The sequence below is a fragment of the Carassius auratus genome, chromosome 3, assembly GCF_003368295.1.
Source record: "Carassius auratus strain Wakin chromosome 3, ASM336829v1, whole genome shotgun sequence".
Taxonomy (NCBI): Eukaryota; Metazoa; Chordata; class Actinopteri; order Cypriniformes; family Cyprinidae; genus Carassius; species Carassius auratus.
This window is the reverse complement of record NC_039245.1, coordinates 12,883,782-12,903,743: the sequence shown is the minus strand read 5'-3', so window position 1 is coordinate 12,903,743 and position 19,962 is coordinate 12,883,782. Positions and strand designations below refer to the sequence as shown.

The 19,962-nt window shown below is 40.0% G+C and overlaps 2 protein-coding genes and 1 long non-coding RNA gene across 3 annotated transcripts; all 3 read left to right on the top strand.

The window, feature by feature from the left end:
- Positions 1-2,523: 2,523 nt before the first annotated feature.
- LOC113041722 (G-protein coupled receptor family C group 5 member B-like) lies at positions 2,524-4,243 on the top strand. The gene is made up of 3 exons (XM_026200379.1): positions 2,524-3,546; positions 3,975-4,009; positions 4,104-4,243. The coding sequence occupies exons 1-3, from the start codon at positions 2,586-2,588 to the stop codon at positions 4,194-4,196; spliced, it is 1,089 nt and encodes a 362-aa protein (XP_026056164.1). The 5' UTR covers positions 2,524-2,585; the 3' UTR covers positions 4,197-4,243.
- A 6,091-nt stretch (positions 4,244-10,334) lies between these two features.
- LOC113048506 (uncharacterized) lies at positions 10,335-11,452 on the top strand. The gene is made up of 2 exons (XR_003276493.1): positions 10,335-10,395; positions 11,090-11,452. It is a non-coding gene; the product is annotated as an uncharacterized LOC113048506 (long non-coding RNA).
- Positions 11,453-13,714: 2,262 nt separating this feature from the next.
- LOC113048499 (CD9 antigen-like) lies at positions 13,715-17,441 on the top strand. Its single transcript, XM_026210354.1, has 10 exons — positions 13,715-13,761; positions 14,190-14,348; positions 14,505-14,583; positions 15,421-15,523; positions 15,606-15,703; positions 15,850-15,924; positions 16,014-16,115; positions 16,433-16,522; positions 16,618-16,701; positions 16,787-17,441. The coding sequence occupies exons 1-10, from the start codon at positions 13,730-13,732 to the stop codon at positions 16,916-16,918; spliced, it is 954 nt and encodes a 317-aa protein (XP_026066139.1). The 5' UTR covers positions 13,715-13,729; the 3' UTR covers positions 16,919-17,441.
- Positions 17,442-19,962: the final 2,521 nt, after the last annotated feature.

The following is a 19,962-nucleotide window of genomic DNA, read 5'->3' as shown; positions in this document are numbered from 1 at the left end:
CTGTCATTATTGATATTATTATTATTATTATTATTATTATATAATATTTTGTATTTTGTATATGTTGCAATAAGACGACAACTTATCCCCTCCCACACCCCAGCTGTCAATCAACATCCTGAAAAATAGTCATCAGGGTTAAGATATGCCCTTAGCTGTGACTCCGTCCGTACAGAAGGCGTGTTCCCTGATGACATCACTTCCTCTGTCTTATAGAACCTGTCCCATATACACATTTATATTATTAAATGTGTCATGTTTGATTACCGGAGTAGAAATCCTATTAAACTTTCTATTTTCAGAAACTTTGGTGGCCTTATTGTAGTAGAATCAAAACAAATTGCATAACACAACAATGAATATCACTAAACACTCATAATGAGAAATACATGAACATACTGATTCATGTCAAGAATGACTGATGTGTGTGTGTGTGTGTGTGTGTGAGAGAGAGGCTGTTCACACACACACAATATGAATTCAGGAAGAGTAGAAACAAATCAGTTGAGTTCTGCTCCTCCCATCCACCCACACCTGAGACAGAGACAGAGACAGAGACAGATGCTGCGAGGGTCTGTGATGGACGGAGCCACGGGCTGCAGGTACGACACTTTCATCTAAATACTATCAGTCTTACAGAGGATGAAATCAGGTGACAGTCCGGTCACTAGATTCCTAACTATGAACTGTAAATCATGTCTGCTGTGTGTGTGCGAGTTTTTTTTTGTGTTGTGTTTGAAGTTTTACACTTTTTTATACACTGTAGCTCAAGAAAAACACATGTTTTCCTTCACTCAGACAACAGGTTTCATCATGTCATGAAAAGATCCGTGATTAATTAGCTGTTTGGTTTATTAAGATCAGTCATCACTATGATACGCACACACACACACACACACACACACGCACACACACACACACGCACACACACACGCACACACACACGCGCGCGCGCACACACACACACACACACTCTCATACACTCACACACACGCACACACACACACGCACACGCACACACAACTAAACTATTGTAGCTGCTGTCAGAAGACAAACCCAAAGGAGAATGGATGTGAAATGTGAAGGAGTGAAGATGATCTGTAGCAGGAAAGACATTTGTTAAAGCAGAAGATAACATCACTGATAACAGCGTCACAGCGGATCTTTTGTCCTGGAGAGGAAGAACAACACATCCGTCTCCATCACTGCTTCAGCAGATCCTCAACATTTACAGTACTACAGCTACACAGAAACATAATCCTGGAGGTTAAAGATCAGAAACACAAATAATGAACAAATTAAAGTGCTAAAATACTATACAATGAGAATAAAATGGTTTTGAATGGTTTTTACACATCATACAAACAGTACAGAGAAAATCTACTGCTGAAACCTAAGACATTCATAGATTTATTAAACCAAGAAGCATTAAACTGATAAAAGATTACTCAAAATACATTTATAATGCCTAGGATAGTATAAAAACATGCTAAAAGATGCTAGAAATCGGCTAAAACCACCCATAACATCCTAGCAACCATTCGGAGTACCCTAAAACATGCTAGAAACAAGCTAGCAAACATGCTAAGACTTAATGATTATACAACAAGAAGCTAGCAACCACCACAACATCCTAGAAGCTGCCTAGGAAACGCCCAGAGTACCCTAGCAACCACATAGCAACAGCCTAGTAACCATTCAGAAAACCCTAGCAACTGCCTAGAGACGCCCTAGAAACCAAACCACCCGAAACACCCTGCACCCACACAGACACTGGGGCTGGGACAATACACCTAGCATCACAAATGGAGAAATGCTTCTGCATAGATTCTGAGATTTTCTGAAGGCATCACGATCCTGAGCGTAGTTTTTAGTAGCACATGGCACTGCCTGCTTTAGGAATAGCCAAATTCTGCCTGCGCCCAGTTCCTCTCACACACACCACCTGAACCTAAAATAATCAATCAGAAAGCTCAGAAAGGTTGAAGCGAATTACAAGAGAGTTCAGAGTGGGCTGTGTTCATTAATCCTACAATTAGACTCACATTACTCAGCTCTTCTTCATGAGCGTGTGAGTGTGGGTTAAAACTAGCCTAGAGTGCCATCTGCTGTTAATAACATAGCACAACATAGCAACCAGCCATAACAACCATCACTCAGAACACCCTGGCAACTGTGTAGCAACCACCTACATCACCACAAACTCTCAATGCTTAAAACCCTTTCAAACTGCATGCTTTTACACCTAATTAAAACTTTCAGGCTAGGCTTTCTCAGCTGTTTCTGTCACTGTGAAGCTGCTCTGACACAATCTTTATATAGTCATGTCACGTCACCTTTATTTGTATAGCACTGTATACAGTACTGATTGTGTCAAAGCAGCTATAGATACAAAGCTGGCTTGACTTTATTGAGCTAAATCATTCTGGTGACTTTCTTTGGTTCTGTGGTAAAAACAAACTGGTTTGAGGAAAACTAACTGAAAGTTGTCTTTCCTGCAGATCACTGTGAGCATCAGAGAGAAGAGAACGATCGCTTCATCCTCCTCCTCCTCCATCGCACCTGTGTGGATCAGATCGGTCCTGATGGAGCGGGCGAACGGCTCCCGGCCTGCAGGCTGCGGCGTGGCTCTGGCTCTGGACTTCTGGCCGCTGTGTGACACGTGGGGGATCGTGGTCCAGGCCGTGGCTGGGGTGGGTCTGGTCATCTGTGTGGTGCTGATGCTGGCTCTGCTGCTGTGGTCAGCGTGTGCGTCCCGCCGGAGGAACAGTGTGCTGGCGGCGCTGATGCTCTTCCTGATGGCCACGGCGGGTATATTCGCCCTTCCCTACTCCTTCCTCATCGCTCTGTCTCCGCAGACGTGTCCGGTGCGGGTGTTTGCGTTCGGCGTGTTGTTCAGCGTGGCCTTCGGGGCTTTGCTTGCGCGTGGTCTGTCTCTGCTGGGGGTGTCCCTGGCCCGCGGCTGGAGGGAGGTGTGTGTGACCGCGGCGCTGGCGCTGGTGCAGGTGATCATAGCCACCGAGTGGCTGCTGGTGGTGCTGGTGCAGGACAAGAGGACCTGCCAGTTTTCACAGCCAGAGTTTGCCATGCTGCAGATTTACGTGATGGTCCTGTTAGCCACGGCGCTGGTGACGGCGCTGGGTTTCCTCCGCTACACCTGTGTCACCTACAGCTACAGGGACAGCGGACAGGTGCATCGGCAGAACAAAGTGCAGGCGTCTCTGCTGGTGCTGACGCTGCTGCTGAGTGTGTGCGTCTGGCTCGTCTGGATCACGCTCCTCACATACGGGAACCGTGCCATGGGCCGCAGCCCGCTCTGGGACGACCCCGTGATCAGCGTGGCTCTGACCGCTAACGGCTGGGTGCTGCTACTGGGGCATGGTTTCACTCAGGTCCGCTTCATGTGCAAGCACAACGCTCGTACCAAGGACCCGCCGCTGGACTTCACGGGCTGGACGAGCTCCAGAACACCACCAGCGGCTCCACCGGACCTGAAGACCGGCACCGACAACGAGGGCTTCCAGACGGACACGGACGCGAGGAGAGGTAACCTCAGAGCAGATGAACACTTCTCATTCTGGATATTTTTTACTGATTGGGTCTTTAATATGAGTGCATTCTGCAATCTCCATACAGTTGTTCAGTTGTTTTTAACATGTTTACACCTGACACACGTGAAAGAATCTGCCAGTGCAGTGAAAAAATACACTTATATTACATACGACATTCTTTGCTGCGAAATAGAGGAATATTTAGGAACATTTTAGGTTTATAAAATAGATTTGTCCAGGCTTTAATTGTTACAAGCAGCAGATGGTGCTGTACTCCACCTGTCAGTCATCACCCCATCCTTACAAACATTCACATTAAAAACACATTCTCTGTAAACAGCTGAGAGTATGTGCTCATCAAATACCCAATCTTACGTCTCTGTCCTTCACGACCCAATCTCAGGATTCATCTTTATATTGCAGGTAATGATGTGGCATGGTCTGGAATCTTCATGAGAGTGAGTTCTCATCATCCAATCACCATCCTGCAGCACTGAGTGGCTGATGATGTCACTGTCATGTGATTAATCATCTGTGTGGTTCATGTTTCAGGAACTCAGCGCAGAGAAAGATTACAGCATCCCTCGACCCACGACCACCAACATCAACGAGCCGTACGACGAATACTATGGACACAGAGTTTGACCACACACACACACACACACACACACACATACACACACAGCGACACACACATGCACACACACACACACACACACACAAATACACACACAGCGACACACACACACACACACACACACAGGGACACACACACACAGGGACACACACACACACACACACACACACACACACACACACACACACACACACAGATATACACACACAGTGACACACACACACGCGCACACACACACACACACAGGGCCTCACACACACACAGATATACACACACAGCGACACACACACACACACACACAGATATACACACACAGTGACACACACAGTGAAACACACACACGTGCAGACACACACACACAGGGCCTCACACACACACAGATATACACACACAGCGACACACACACACACACAAACATGCACACACACACACACACACGCCTACACATACAGCGACACACACACACACAAACATGCACACACACACACACACACGCCTACACATACAGCGACACACACACACACAAAACAAGTTGAAAAAAAATATGTAAATGACTACAAATTAGGGAAAAATACAATTGCAAAGTTTATTTAGTTATTATTAGTATTCCTGAGTTTGCCAGACCAGCAGGTGGCGCTGATGTACTGCAGTCTGAATAACTATCATAATCATTCATTAAAGTCTCTCTCTCTTTGAAGACTTCCCTTGTGCTTTATTATGAAAAATCCAGTGACAATAATACAGAAGTCAACAACTACAATAACAAAAAACCTGAACACTGCACACTGTTCAAGCTATTACACTGGAAACCAGTGGTGTCAAAAGTATTGGCATTCATTACTCAAGTAGAAGTATAGATACTAGGGTTTAAAAAGACTTTTGTAGAAGTTGAAGTATCAACTCAAGCTTGTTACTCAAGTAAAAGTGTAAAAGTACTGGTTTAAAAAACTACTTAAAGTATAAAAGTAAAAATAATGTAAGAAAAAATGCCATTAAGAACAAAAGCTTGGGCCGTGCCAGAGGGGCCTATTGTGCACTACCCCACCTCTCAAAAAAAAAAAAAAAAAAAATTGCTAAAGGCCATAATGACTATAATGTTATATTAAAATGTTCATGTTGAAAAATTTGTGATGCACTAGGGCTAGGCTACCTTTTTTCAGCCGCATATATGCCCACTGAAAATGAACGCATTTTAGTACAATGCAAATACATTAAAGGACTAGAGATATGATGACTAGTTGCCAATAAGTATTGTTATGGTGCAAAAAGTCAAACTTCAGAGGCATGTCATCAATAACCTTTAATGGAATGTAAATGTACATCCAAGCTTAGCTGCATGAATCTGTGAGGGCAATGGACAAGAACATTGGTGCAGGCTTAGTAACAATTACCCTTGTATGGTTGTCAATATACAATAAATATTATAGTGCTGTCAAAATTAATGATTAATCCACATTGTTAATCAAAAACTAAAAATAACTCATAATCCTGATACTTTCTTGATCGATAGCTTCCTGTATTCGGTACATATGTCTGCTATGTCCTGTGTTCGGGGTTACAAAGTTGGTAAAGCCTATAGTTATCACAAAATTGTCAATCGCGTCGTCATTCGCAAACGATAATTTATTAAAACGTCTCGCTACCGAACTAGCTACAGCTTAATTTGTGGAGGATGAAGAGAAAGCCCCCATTTGGTAAATGAGCTAGTGAGAAATAATAACTTTTAAGAAGGGTCCAGTGCCTTTTTTGATACTTTTAAAACGGTACCGGCGCCTAAACGGTGCCTTAAACGATACTTAAAAAAAAATAACCTAAAAAAACTATGGATAACATTAGAGAATATTATAAATATTTAAAATAAATCCATAGCTTACACCTTGGATGCTCTCATTTCTCAAGTTGTGCTTCCTTTAATCTAAGGCTAATAAATGTATTTCACAATCTGGGTCATTATTTAATACAAAAGTACACATAATGTTTCTACTGTATCTCTGTCACTCACTCTGATATTTAGTTAAGATGAGTGCTGTCTGTCACTGTCTTAAATCAGTTCTGTGAATTACTGTATGCTCATTCTTTATAAAGTAGCAACAATCTCGTTTTTAAAATACAGTACTGTGCAAACGTTTTATGGAAAAGAAAATATAGTATTTTCACCCCAAAAAGAGTGTTTTAAGTCAGTTATTTATATATTTTGCTGTAGTGTGTCCTTAGGAAAAATCAGTTTGCCATTAATTTTAATAATAATCTAGTGCGATTTTAAATGCACAAGCAGTTTGACGATGGCAAAATGGATGTTAGGAAATATAAACTGATATTTTATACTGACACACCATCATGACGAACACCATTCTTTTAAGTGAAAATACTAACGTGCCTAAGACTTTTGCACAGTAGTGTATTAAGTATATTTAAATAAGAGTAATTAAAGTATGCGTTCGTTCATATGTGTTAAGGGCTAGACTTTCGCTGGAGGAAACGGCTGTGATGAGCGCGCGGTGACAAGCGAAAACTTTATACTAGATGAGAAACCGACTGCTCACTCGTGTCCTTTTGTAAACTGTATTTATGACAAAGAACTGCACGGATACAGATATTCTAACAATCTATCGAGAAACACACACCTTGTGTCCTCTGTCTCTGTTTGAGCTCGCATTGAATCACTGTTTCACGGCTGATCACTGAGCTCGGATTGCAGAGCGCGGTCTGACGCCGGTTTCATATGAAATTTAAGGGGACTGACTCTGAGGCGATCGGAAGCCAGTTCCACCCTTCTTTTAAGAAATATAATTTTTGATAAACGAACCCAAAACTGTCTATGTCCTGGCTGGACTGTGATGTGATTTGTGTCACATGCAGGTGCGATGGATCGCATACAGACCAATAGGGTGTCGGAATGGTATACGTGTATACTTCTCATCCAACCACAATCAAATTCACTCCATCCGGATGGCGCGATTCATCTGGATATTTTTTTTTCTCAATTATGACAAGCCAGAATGAAAACAAGCCGAAATAAAATAGCAGTAACGAAGCTATTTTTAAAATGTAAGGAGTAGAAAGTACAGATACTTGCGTGAAAATGTAAGGAGTAGAAGTAAAAAGTCGGCTGAAAAATAATTACTCAAGTAAAGTATAGATACCCCAAATTTCTACTTAAGTACAGTAACGAAGTATTTGTACTTCGTTACTTGACACCTCTGCTGGAAACTGTCTAAAGTTGTTACTGTACAAAGCACAGTAAGCTATTTCTATAAAATATCATTGTACTTCTGATATTTTGAATAAAATACATTGTTTAACTATAGTATTGCACACTCAAAAACTGTATTTATTACCACTGTTTGACATTGCTACTGTTCATGGTGTACATACAATCCCTACATTGCATTCATATTTATATTCTGTATATACTCCGATCAATATTGTACATAACAGCTCCACTGTGTGTTCTGTATATCATAGCTTCACTTACTCTGCACTTTCATGTATATAAAACACTATATTCTTGCACTTCTCGTTAGATGCTAACTGCATTTCATTAGCTCTGTACTTGTTTTCTGCATAATGATAATGAAGTTGAATCGAATCTAATCTAATAAAGAACTAGTGATTCAGGTGAACTGGGGAAACACGGATGCATGAACTGGAGAACCAGAATCACATCCACTACATGTAGAATTGAACATCAACAAAGTCATTTTTAGATTAGATTAGATTAGGTTCAACTTTATTGTCATTGCATATGTAAAGGGAAGTCAGCGCAGAGGGGAAGTCGTGGCCTAATGGTTAGAGGGTTGGACTCCCAATCGAAGGGTTGTGGGTTCTAGTCTCGGGCCGGCAGGAATTGTGGGTGGGGGGAGGGCATGAACAGTTCTCTCTTCACCTTCAATACCACGACTTAGGTGCCCTTGAGCAAGGCATCGAACCCCCAACTCCTCCCCGGGCGCCGCAGCATAAATGATGAACACTGCTCCGGGTGTGTGCTCACAGTGTGTGTGTGTGTGTTCACTGCTCCGGGTGTGTGCTCACAGTGTGTGTGTGTGTGTTCACTGCTCCGGGTGTGTGCTCACAGTGTGTGTGTGTGTTCACTGCTCCGGGTGTGTGCTCACAGTGTGTGTGTGTGTTCACTGCTCCGGGTGTGTGTTGTGTGAGTGACCAAATGCTGCACAACATACCATACAAAATAACCTCATACAATACATTTTAAACACTAATAATTAAATATCAAATTGAACCAAAACAAAAGGGATATAATTAAGACAGAAAACATCATGCAATTTAAAACATTATTTAAGACTAGAAAAAAATTATATTAATTTAATAATTAATAGCACATTACACATATGCCTGAGAAAAACTATATTTTTTAAGAGAAGATTTAAATGTAGAAAGAGTAGGGGAAAGTCTAATAGACAAAAGTAGGGAGTTCCATAGTTTAGTACCAAGAACTGTGAATGCTTTTGGATTTAAGTCGAGGTTTAGGAACATTTAATATCATCTGGTGGGAGATCTAAGCGTTCCCACTGGAGAAACGAGTGGTGAAGCTCTGAAATATATGAAGGGCAAGTACTAAAACCTTCAAATCAACTCTGAATCAAAACGTTAGTGGAAATTTAAATAAACAGAAACAGACTCATCTGAATAGCAGGAGAATTATTTCTGTGTGACTCATTTTGAAATCATGCTAAATTAATTAATTATGATCAATGTATCACTTATTATTCTGAAACATGGATGCTTTTGAATTTAAATATTTAACTAAGCAGGCAAACAAACGGCTGCTTTTATCATGTTCGTTTTGTGATCGCACATGTTCCAGTGATTTATTTCTCATTAGTTTTCTGAAAACTTCTCTTTGTTGGGGAAATGATGGGGTTGCGTGACGTTGTTTCTGAGAGGTGTGTAAAGGGCATGGAATAGGGAGCACTGTCTTTAATTTGGAGTGATTAGAATCACCCACAACAATAAAAGCAGCCTCCGGGTGAGCAGTCATGAGAAACTCTAGGTTAGCTACAGTGTTTGTCTCTCACTGTGGGTGATGCAAAATCCTACCTCGTCCACTTTCCCCACCGGTGTTTACAATCTGGAGCACTTCTGCGTGTCCTGGGAGAGAGTACTGGAGATCTCAGGGATGAGCCGAAGATGGGTGATAAAACTGATGGACACCATTATACAGGAGCTCCTGTCGGGTGTACGATGTTGTGTTGTAGCTGGCAGACGAGTTGGTGAACTTCTACAACACCATCTACGCTCAGTATCTCAACACCAGGAGTCCTGGTCAAGCAGTCACCCTCAAGCTGCTCAGTACGAACAGACCCGACATGAGCTTCTTAACGAAAGACTTCTTTGAATTCCTCACGGTGCTGAATGTTTTTATGTTTTATATATTGATCAAGGTCTGTATGTTTAGATGCATTTTCTCTACATCTCACACACTGAGAACGGCAGAGGAAGCTGAAATCTGCAGATTGGTCAATTATTTAATAGTAACAAGTTAATTAATTAATTAATTAATTAAAGTCTACATTAAAAGCCTTAAACCCAAAAAATCTTGATCTGGTGGGATATTAAGGGAAGGGTTAAAACAGTCTGAAAGCAGCACTACTGAGCAAGCTATGATGAAATATATTTTTCATGTTTAATAGAGGGCTAGATGATCGTAGGTGTGTGTGTGTGTGTGTGTGTGTGTGTGTGTGTGTGTGTGTGTCTGCACTGTGCATACTTGTCTGATGTTGCACTGGGACATTTAGGGCTAAATTCTAAAAATAGGTTGTACGTACATTTTTTGTATCATCTCTGAAAATATTTTGACAAAATTCACTTGTTTTTAGTGCAGAAAAATAGCTATTTATTGCAGCAAGCACAAAAAAGGAAAACTTTCTCGCATGTTAAGAACAAGCTGCGGAGGTGGTTTTCCTTAATACCACAAAACAGTTAACCTATAAAACACGTAACGTGTGTATCAGTCAGGGCCGTTGCTAGTGGGGTGAAAGGTGGTCACGATTATCGGCATAGACATGTAAATACCTAGACTCCTCATTGGCCGCTCGACCGCACGTCATCGTCGCCGCCATATTGGATCGGGCAACTCTCATAACTCTCACATCAGGACTGAAGAAAACACACCTGACTCATCGACAGATTGGACACCTACAAACCGTCACACGATAATAAAAACAGATCTCGGGGTGTTATCTTTCACAGGTAAGACGCTGTTCTTCCTCGATGTTTTTTGGTCATTTTTAACATTATGTTGACAGCTTAATTAACCACCAGTGTCAGACTATTAATAATAGATAGCGATATCGCTAACGTCGTTAGCAGTGAAAGCTGAGACTTTGTAAGAATTCAATGTTTAAATGAATTCTTATTACGTTTTAACTTATATTGTCGTTTATATAATAAACTAAATGCTATTATGAGCACAATATACAGAGTGAGCCCTTTGACTGTGTAGATTAATGATGGAGCTAAAGCTTCTCTCTTTAATTTCACTACCGTTACTTATTTACAAAGATGAAGTGGTTACACTTTAGAATAATGGTCCTTTAGTTAATGTTAGTTAATTCATTATCGAACATGAACAATACATTTATTACTGTATTTATTCATCTTTGTTCATGTTAAAGAAAATACAGTTTTTCATTGTTAGCACAACTTTTGATTTAAATAATGCATTAGTAAATGTTGAAATGAACATCAACTAAGATTAATAAATGCTGTAGAAGGATTGTTCTTGCTTAGATCATCTTAACTAAAGTAGTTAACTAATATTAACTAATGGACCGTTATTCAAAAGTGTTAGCGATTAAGTTTATCATCACTTGATTATAAGGATTTCATTGCTTTTCATAAAACTGTGAACTGATTCTATGTATTCTGTTTTCTTCTCTTTTAGTCATGTGCAAACAGGACAAGGACAGTCTTAAGGAAAGCTGAGGAGAGCTGTTCTCAGAGACGAGTCTATTCCTCCACAGACTAGTGTTGTGTTTGTACTAAACCCAGAGCAGCCCTGAATGAATCGACAGAATGACCAGCTCATATAATAATACTATAGACTGCATTTAAGAAGCTTTGCACAGGCTGTTTAATGCTGATAATGTACTGTGTGTGTCTTTACAAACTACATGATGTAAATAGCCTAGAAATGACAAACACAGGAACTCACAGTGAGTCCAGCTGCAATATCATGATAAACTCATTGTGATGTTGTTATAATGATCATTAATTTTGATTAATATCAAGTTTTTTGAGGAGACCATCTCATATTCTGGTCTGTGATAAAAATAACTATACTTTGGGATTTTGTTGTGCAAGGTAAACCACACACACACACACACACACACACACACACACATTCATGTGTGTTAACACCAGTGTTGTGCTAGTTAACAAGAAATAGTATCTAGTTACAGTTACTAGTTACTTAATTCAGAAAGTAACTCAATTACTTTGTTGATTACTTACACCAAAAAGTAATGCATTACTGTTAAAAGTATCTTTTTAGTTACTTTTTTTAAGAACTTTCTTTAATGTTCCCATTAATGCGCTTTTATGCGTTATGGTCTATACAAACACAAAGTAAAACAGAAAGTAATTTTTAAACACTATTTTGATTAAGTCAGACCAGCACAAACTGAATATTGTATATCACAAGGATTTCTGAAATAAATAACAAAACACCTGAATAATATATTCAGAATCAAAAACTAAAGTGGCTTCTGCATCATAAAAGCTGTTGTGTTGAGCCCTTAAAAATGTTCCTTTCATAGCTTCAGTATGAAAACTATCAACAATGGACAACATAACACAAAACATTTTGAAATAAATAAATGAAAGCAATCTGAATTATTCAGAATCAATTTCGAGAAACAACACACACACACACACACACAGTGTATATATATATATATATATATATATATATATATATATATATATATATATATATATATATATATATATATATATATATATATATATACTATAATAAATATATAAATGCTGTTTGAAAATGAAATCTATGTTATCATGCTAAGGATCTGACTGAAAGCCGGTGACTCCACAGTAGAGACGGGTGCATGTTTTCAACAGTGTTTCACCTGTATGAGAAAAACATTAAAACTGTATGTTAACACGTAGGAGCTTGCTGCATGAATCCGTGAGTAAGATACAGTTTACAAATCCATGGGAACGGATTGCGAAAGTGTGCGCGCAGATTATGAATTTGTGGGAACAGATTCAAAAACCGAGGTTACGGTTTACAAAATCTGAGCGCACGGATTGGAGATTCATGGGCTAGGGTAGGACATTCAAACCAGAAAGACTCAGCTTACATTTGACTAAAAGGTTTTTGTCACGCTCAACTAAAGTGAAATAATGAGCATATTTCCACTTTGATAAACTCGTGTTGCTCTCGCCTTGACTCGCCATGACTGCCGCACACACTTGAATAAACGGAGACACGCCCACAGTGCGTCTTCATGTTTACAGTGGTCGGCTTCCACCAATCCTACAATGCGTCACTGCTGCAAACAGGTTAGGCTGCACTTCAGTCAAAATTAATTAATTTTAAAAACAGTAACGGACAATGCACCATATGGTAACGGTAACAGAGTTCATTTATTTAAAAAGTAATGCGTTACAGTATTAGTTACTGTCAAAAGTAACTGTGTTACAGTAATGCGTTACTAATAATGCATTACTGCCCAACACTGGACAACACTCTTAGACAAAAGGGTTCATTGGGTTCTATATAGAACCATAGGGTTCGCGAACACCCTTTGAACTCCCGAACTTACTCAAATGATTCGCGAACCACAAACTGACTTAAATGATTGTGGGTCTGGGTCTGAATTTGGGCTCCTGGGGGTCTCTAAAAAGAAACATTTTCAATCTCCAAGGTGAACGTTATTACCACACCAGTGTTGTGCTAGTTACTTATAAATATGCATTACTGTTAAAAGTAACGTTTTAGTTATTTTTTTAAAGAACTTTCTTTAATGTTAGGGTTAAGGTTAACCCTAACACCACAGACTGAACAAAATTAATCATTGCTTGGTAATTGGTCAACAACTTATTTACAGTTGTCTGAAGTTTCTATTTGATTGTAATCCATTACATATCTTTCTATCAAAGGTTAATTTGTTCTGACGGTCTAACTCTTAGTTCTTGTTAGATTTTATTACCATTTTCTAAACTAGAGCAAATAAGCTGTGACACTTACAAACTTGAAAAAAAATGTAAACACTGTGTAAATAGCACAAACAAATAAACAGAGTGAACATACAAATGAAACCCTTTCTAACAGGGCCCACTGGTACAACCTGCACCGGGTCCCGCTGACCCCAGCAGTCCTGTGTAAACTACAACACAAGTTTCATCTATTTATTTTTTAATATCTTGAGATTATTAAAGGACTATTTCATAGAGATGAAGGATGGGATGATGATCTAAAGAGGAGTCCGATGTCAGTCTGTTATATGCTTTTCTACAAGCTACACTATCTGTGATCAGAAGTTCAGAGACTGTGGCCATCATGATAAACAACGGAGAACTGTCCTCTTCAGGGTAAGGTGTAATGTTAACAGGGTAATGTTAGTTAGTTTGTGTAATGATGAAGTAGAGCTCCTGACAGACAGAGATCGTTCAGTAGAAGTGAAAGTGAAATCCCTCTCACTTTAAACTCTATTCCTCAAAATTCCCATTCCGGAAAATCATAGCAATCAGCCAACTTCAGATAGCCATGACTTCTTATGTTCAAGCTATGGAAGAAATGGACCACCATATATATATATATATATATATATATATATATATATATATATATATATATATATATATATATATAAACAGAATCAAACTGATGAAACATGGCCCAACAGAAATCTAGATGAGTGAAGAATGGTTTCCGCACTGGGCATATTTTCGGGGACAGGTCTGTGCTCTGGGTGTTGGCTCACACTTCAGAGCAAAGGGTCAGTGTTTCGTTTCTACAGAACAGAAACTGTCGTGCTCCTCCCCGAAGCAGCGAGTGCGCGCGCAGCCCGTACAGCAGCGAGAGCAGAGCTCGGAGCGCGCGCACACATCACATCACATCAGATCAGATCTCTACTGCTCACAACACAAGCTCACTCACAGTTCATCAGCAATAGCAGGTCAGTCTTGTGCTGGACGTTGTTATGTTTATCAGAACATATGCTTCACATAGGAGCGCTTTAAGCGTAATCAAAGCTTCGTCGTTATTTTTATTGTTGTTTGTCTGGTTCATTAAGAGCTGGTCATTGGGTTGATCAGACAGTGTTTTGTTGCAGTGAAATACATCTGCTCGTGATGGACGGATGCGCGGAGATCTGTAAATGTTTCCTGATCCTGTTTAACATTCTGTTCGCTGTGAGTGTGTCTCAGATTTACTCTTCTGTCACTAAACACTCTCTACTCTGACCAAAGCCTGATATATATATATCATAAAGGTTTTATTTTCTTTTTCTGTGCATCTGTTTATCTCTATATATAATTGTTTTTTCTACCTGTACAGTAACTTATTGTACTTGTTTTATACTAACATAAATGTCCTGGAGAATGTGCATCTTTGAAACATTTCAGGGTTTTGTGTTACAATGTCCTGTCTTGTCAAACTTGAAATGAAATGAAACTCAACAGATGTAAATATGTAAATGAAGTGGCAGTGTGGCAGGAAGTGTGGTGTAATTGTGTGGTTTCTGAGGGAGCAGCTGCTGTTGTTCTGACGGCTGTGCTGTGTCTTACTGTATCTTGCGGTATCTTGCTGTATCTTACTGTATCTTACTGTATCTTACTGTATCTTGCTGTATCTTACTGTATCTTACTGTATCTTACTGTATCTTGCGGTATCTTGCTGTATCTTACTGTATCTTGCTGTATCTTGCTCTATCTTACTGTATCTTGCGGTATCTTGCTGTATCTTACTGTATCTTGCTGTATCTTACTGTATCTTGCTGTATCTTGCTGTATCTTACTGTATCTTACTGTATCTTGCGGTATCTTACTGTATCTTGCTGTATCTTGCTGTATCTTACTGTATCTTGCTGTATCTTGCTGTATCTTACTGTATCTTACTGTATCTTGCTGTGTCTTACTGTATCTTGCTGTATCTTACTGTATCTTACTGTATCTTGCTGTATCTTACTGTATCTTGCGGTATCTTGCTGTATCTTACTGTATCTTACTGTATCTTGCTGTGTCTTGCAGCTGGTGGGGTCCGGTCTGGTGGGTCTAGGTATGTGGCTCCGGTTCGGCGCTGAAACCAGAGGATTCTTCGACATCGATCTGAACACGGCACAGTTCAACATCGGTCTGTTCTGCTGATGTTTGTCATGGTCAGATGATGACCCAGGTGATGTTGAAGTGTGACTGGACGTGTCCTCTGTCTGCAGGTGTGATGGTGCTGGTGGTCACTGGGGTCCTGATGCTGCTGGTGGCCATCATCGGTGGTTGTGGTGCGTGTAACCACAGTAAAACAGCTCTCAGTGTGGTGAGTCTGTCAGTAACACACCTGCAGAGGTGTTACACGTGATGACACTGAAGCAAAGCCCTTACACTCTGAACACAGGAGGACTAACTCTTATCTGTAGACATTTCTGTCTAAATCTCTAAACATTTTGTTTTTCTGATGTTCAGTTTTCTGGTCTGCTGTTTCTTCTGATCATCATTGAAATCGCAGCTGGTTTGATGGCCTTCATGTGGAGCGGACGGGTAAACACACACACACACTCACACACACACACACAGGTGTCTGTCTAATAGTGCTGTTTTAAGGCAGTTGTGTGTTTGTTGTGTTGTAGCTGGCAGACGAGTTGGTGAACTTCTACAACACCATCTACGCTCAGTATCTCAACACCAGGAGTCCTGGTCAAGCAGTCACCCTCAAACTATTCCACAACGCTGTAAGATACACACACACTACAAACACACACACACTACAAACACGCACACACACACACACACACACACACACTCATGTTTGTTTTTGTGTAAAGTGTGTTCATCCCATAGGTGTAATGGTTTTTATTCTGTAGAAACTGTATATTCTATGTCCCTTCACCAACCCTACACCTAACCCTAACCCTCACAGGAAACTTTGTGCACACACACACACGCACACACACACAGACACACACTCTCTCTCTCTCTCCCTCTCTCACACACACACACACACACACGCACACACAGGCGGTCTGACAGGTGTGTGTTTGTGTGTCAGTTTGACTGCTGTGGCATCGGTGGACCGATTGAAGTGTTTGTACGAGACACCTGTCCAGACGGCGACTTCCTGCATAAGCTCACATATTCTGTGAGTCACTTCCTGTTTGTCTCGCTCTTATTTCTGCCTGTGTGCCGTCTGAGGAGTGCAGTCGCTCATCCGTGTGTGTGTGTGTGTGTGTGTAGAGCTGTCCCAGGGTGATCAAGGATGTCTTCGCTTCTCGTGCGCCGATGGTGTTGGGAGTGTTTCTGGGGTTGGCAGGAATCATGGTGAGTCCCTGTGAACAGACCCAAACACACTAGACTCCAGCGCTGCTCGTGTGTCTTCTGAGCGTCTGTGTGTGTTTCTCCTCAGATGCTGGTGCTGGTGTGCAGCTGTGTCCTCAGATGTCACGTCTCATCATCTTATGTGTCTTCTCCTTCATACGTGCTCCTCACCTCCTCGCCGTCAGTCATCTTTCCTGCTCCAGCTGCCCAGCAGATATAACCCTCTCTCTGTCTGTTCTCTGGAAGATCTTCTCATCTCCACCCATCTACTGAAGCTGTCTCAGCCTCCACTCGTCTGTCTGATGGATGAATGCTTTCATTGGGCAAGGTTAAGGGAATCACTGTGTGTGAGTGTGTGTGTGTGTGTGACTGTGAGTATGCGAGTTTTTCATAATCTACAACTAAACTGAATGGCTTCAAATTCCATCAAATTATTTAACCTAAACTGAGGGTGCAAACAGGAAACAGAATTCTAATTCAAGTCTAAATCACTGCATTTGTCAGCATGAATCACTCATAAATGGGCCGTTTAGACTTTTTGACTTCACTTCATTAATGTTACAAATCGTAGTGAATCAACATAAAGTAATTTCTTCAGTTCTGGATTCTGCACAATTTGTTATACTGTACCTCACTGTCTGTTATGATCTCATCCTGAATATTCCATTGTCTTGCTGTACTAATAAAAGCTACATGTTTCACATTTGCTTTTTAGTGTAATACATTAAAGACACTTCCACAAACCTGTCACAGTCCAGTGTGTTTCATCAGAGCTGGACAGTAAGAGGTCAGAGGTCAGGAGGAATGATCAAACATTCACTTCTAATCATCTGTGATTGAAGGATATTAGACATGTGAAACACGTCTTCATGTGATGCTCTAAGAATATCATACGGACTGGATCTGGTGGCTACGGTGACCTCGGAACAAGAGAGAAACAGACAAATATTAGCGTAGATGCCATTCTTCTAATGATGTAGCAAGTACATCGGGTGTTATGTGAAGTGTTCCCGGTTCCGGTTTACCTAATTAATGCAGCCTAAAAATCCTTTAATGGATTTGGATATTAAAAGCATATTAGTATGTTATGTGTAAGCCAGGTTAAAGAGATGGGTCTTTAATCTAGATTTAAACTGCAAGAGTGTGTCTGCCTCCCGAACAATGTTAGGTAGGTTATTCCAGAGTTTAGGCGCCAAATAGGAAAAGGATCTGCGCCCGCAGTTGATTTTGATATTCTAGGTATTATCAAATTGCCTGAGTTTTGAGAACGTAGCGGACGTAGATGAGTATAATGTAAAAGGAGCTCATTCAAATACTGAGGTGCTAAACCATTCAGGGCTTTATAAGTAATAAGCAATATTTTAAAATCTATACAATGTTTGATAGGGAGCCAGTGCAGTGTGGACAGGACCGGGCTATTATGGTCATACTTCCTGGTTCTAGTAAGAACTAAAGTTTTGTACTTAGTAGTGTAACGATTGGGAACACAGGAGATGAGAGATCCAAAAGCAGTGTGAGTTTTAATGGGTAATCCAAAATCAGAATCCAACAAGCAGGGGGTCAAAACCAAAAATCAATCCAAAACAAAGAAACAGGAACTCGAAACTAGGAACGCGAGGAAACTGAGTGACAGAAAGTAAGACTCCATGAAAACAAACAGAAACAAACCGGTTTAGATAGGCAGGGTAATGACTATCAAGTGAAGACACCTGAGTATAAAATTAACAGGAGCGCAATTACTGTGATGAAGGGACAAGGCTTCTGGGTAATGTAGTGCGTGCGGTGAGGTGCCTATGGGGAAGTGAGACCACTAGTGGACACCCAGGGAAACACAGACCATGACAACTAGTTGCTGAGATTACTTTATAAACAAGTAAAAGGGAAAAAAATAGTTAAAGAAAATATAAATAGATTATCAGGTAAACCCCCTTGACTTTCACTCATATTTTTTGACATAGACTTTATAGTGCATATAGTGCAAATGTACCATTTACATGGTAATGCAATGTCTGATTTTAAAATGGGTTTTAAAGGATGAATTTTGAGATTTTAAGTTTTCATTTCTGATGATTTCTAAAATGTGATAAAGAAAAAGGAAACAATGCAACATCCTTTTATGATGTAGATTTTTGAAGGTGCACTCTTAGCATAAATTAATCTATTACTTTTCCTTCATAATTTTTTACAAAAAACATTGGTAAAATATATATTTGGGAGTCTTAGACCTTTCCAACAATACATAGTTTGTCAAGATCAGATTAGATTTAATTGTAATATAGTGAAGTTGACTAACTGGGGTCCAGGTCAGGAAGCAGACAGACTGGCTAAACCGACCGTCTGCTAGCTGCCTCCCGTCACAGAGGTCAGTTAATTCTCAGCACATAGAGACTCTTTCACCTAGATATCACACTATAGAGACTGTGTCTGTTCCCCGAACTAGAAAATACAAAAAACGTCCAAACCAAGTTAAGGTTAACAATTTAATTGAGGTTCAACAAATAAAAAACAAATGCAATATGGATAAACAAATGATAAAGATTGGCTTATTGAATATCAGATCCATTTCTACGAAAACACTTTTTGTAAATAATATGATAACTGATCATAATATAGATGTGCTCTGCTTGACAGAAACCTGGCTAAAACCTGATGATTACATTATTTTAAATGAGTCCACCCCCCAAGATTATTGTTATAAACACGAGCCGCGTCTAAAAGGCAAAGGGGGAGGTGTTGCTTCAATTTATAATAACGTTTTCAGGATTTCTCAGAGGGCAGGCTTCACGTATAACTCGTTTGAAGTAATGGTGCTTCATATAACATTATCCAGAGAAACCAATGTTAATGATAAATCCCCTGTTATGTTTGTACTGGCTACTGTATACAGGCCACCAGGGCACCATACAGACTTTATTAAAGAGTTTGGTGATTTTACATCCGAGTTAGTTCTGGCTGCAGATAAAGTCTTAATAGTTGGTGATTTTAATATCCATGTCGATAATGAAAAAGATGTATTGGGATCAGCATTTATAGACATTCTGAACTCTATTGGTGTTAGACAACACGTTTCAGGACCTACTCATTGTCGAAATCATACTCTAGATTTAATACTGTCACATGGAATTGATGTTGATAGTGTTGAAATTATTCAGCCAAGTGATGATATCTCAGATCATTATTTAGTTCTGTGTAAACTTCATATAGCCAAAATTGTAAATTCTACTTCTTGTTACAAGTATCGAAGAACCATCACTTCTACCACAA

Excerpts from the sequence above, each read along its gene's own strand:
- LOC113041722 (XM_026200379.1), top strand. The coding sequence starts at position 2,586 with ATGGAGCGGGCGAACGGCTCCCGGCCTGCAGGCTGCGGCGTGGCTCTG. Across the intron at positions 3,547-3,974 it reads GGACACGGACGCGAGGAGAG|GTAATGATGTGGCATGGTCT; the intron begins GTAACCTCAGAG and ends TTTATATTGCAG. Across the intron at positions 4,010-4,103 it reads GGTCTGGAATCTTCATGAGA|GAACTCAGCGCAGAGAAAGA; the intron begins GTGAGTTCTCAT and ends TTCATGTTTCAG.
- LOC113048499 (XM_026210354.1), top strand. The coding sequence starts at position 13,730 with ATGATAAACAACGGAGAACTGTCCTCTTCAGG. Across the intron at positions 14,349-14,504 it reads CAGTTCATCAGCAATAGCAG|TGAAATACATCTGCTCGTGA; the intron begins GTCAGTCTTGTG and ends GTTTTGTTGCAG. Across the intron at positions 15,524-15,605 it reads CACGGCACAGTTCAACATCG|GTGTGATGGTGCTGGTGGTC; the intron begins GTCTGTTCTGCT and ends CTCTGTCTGCAG.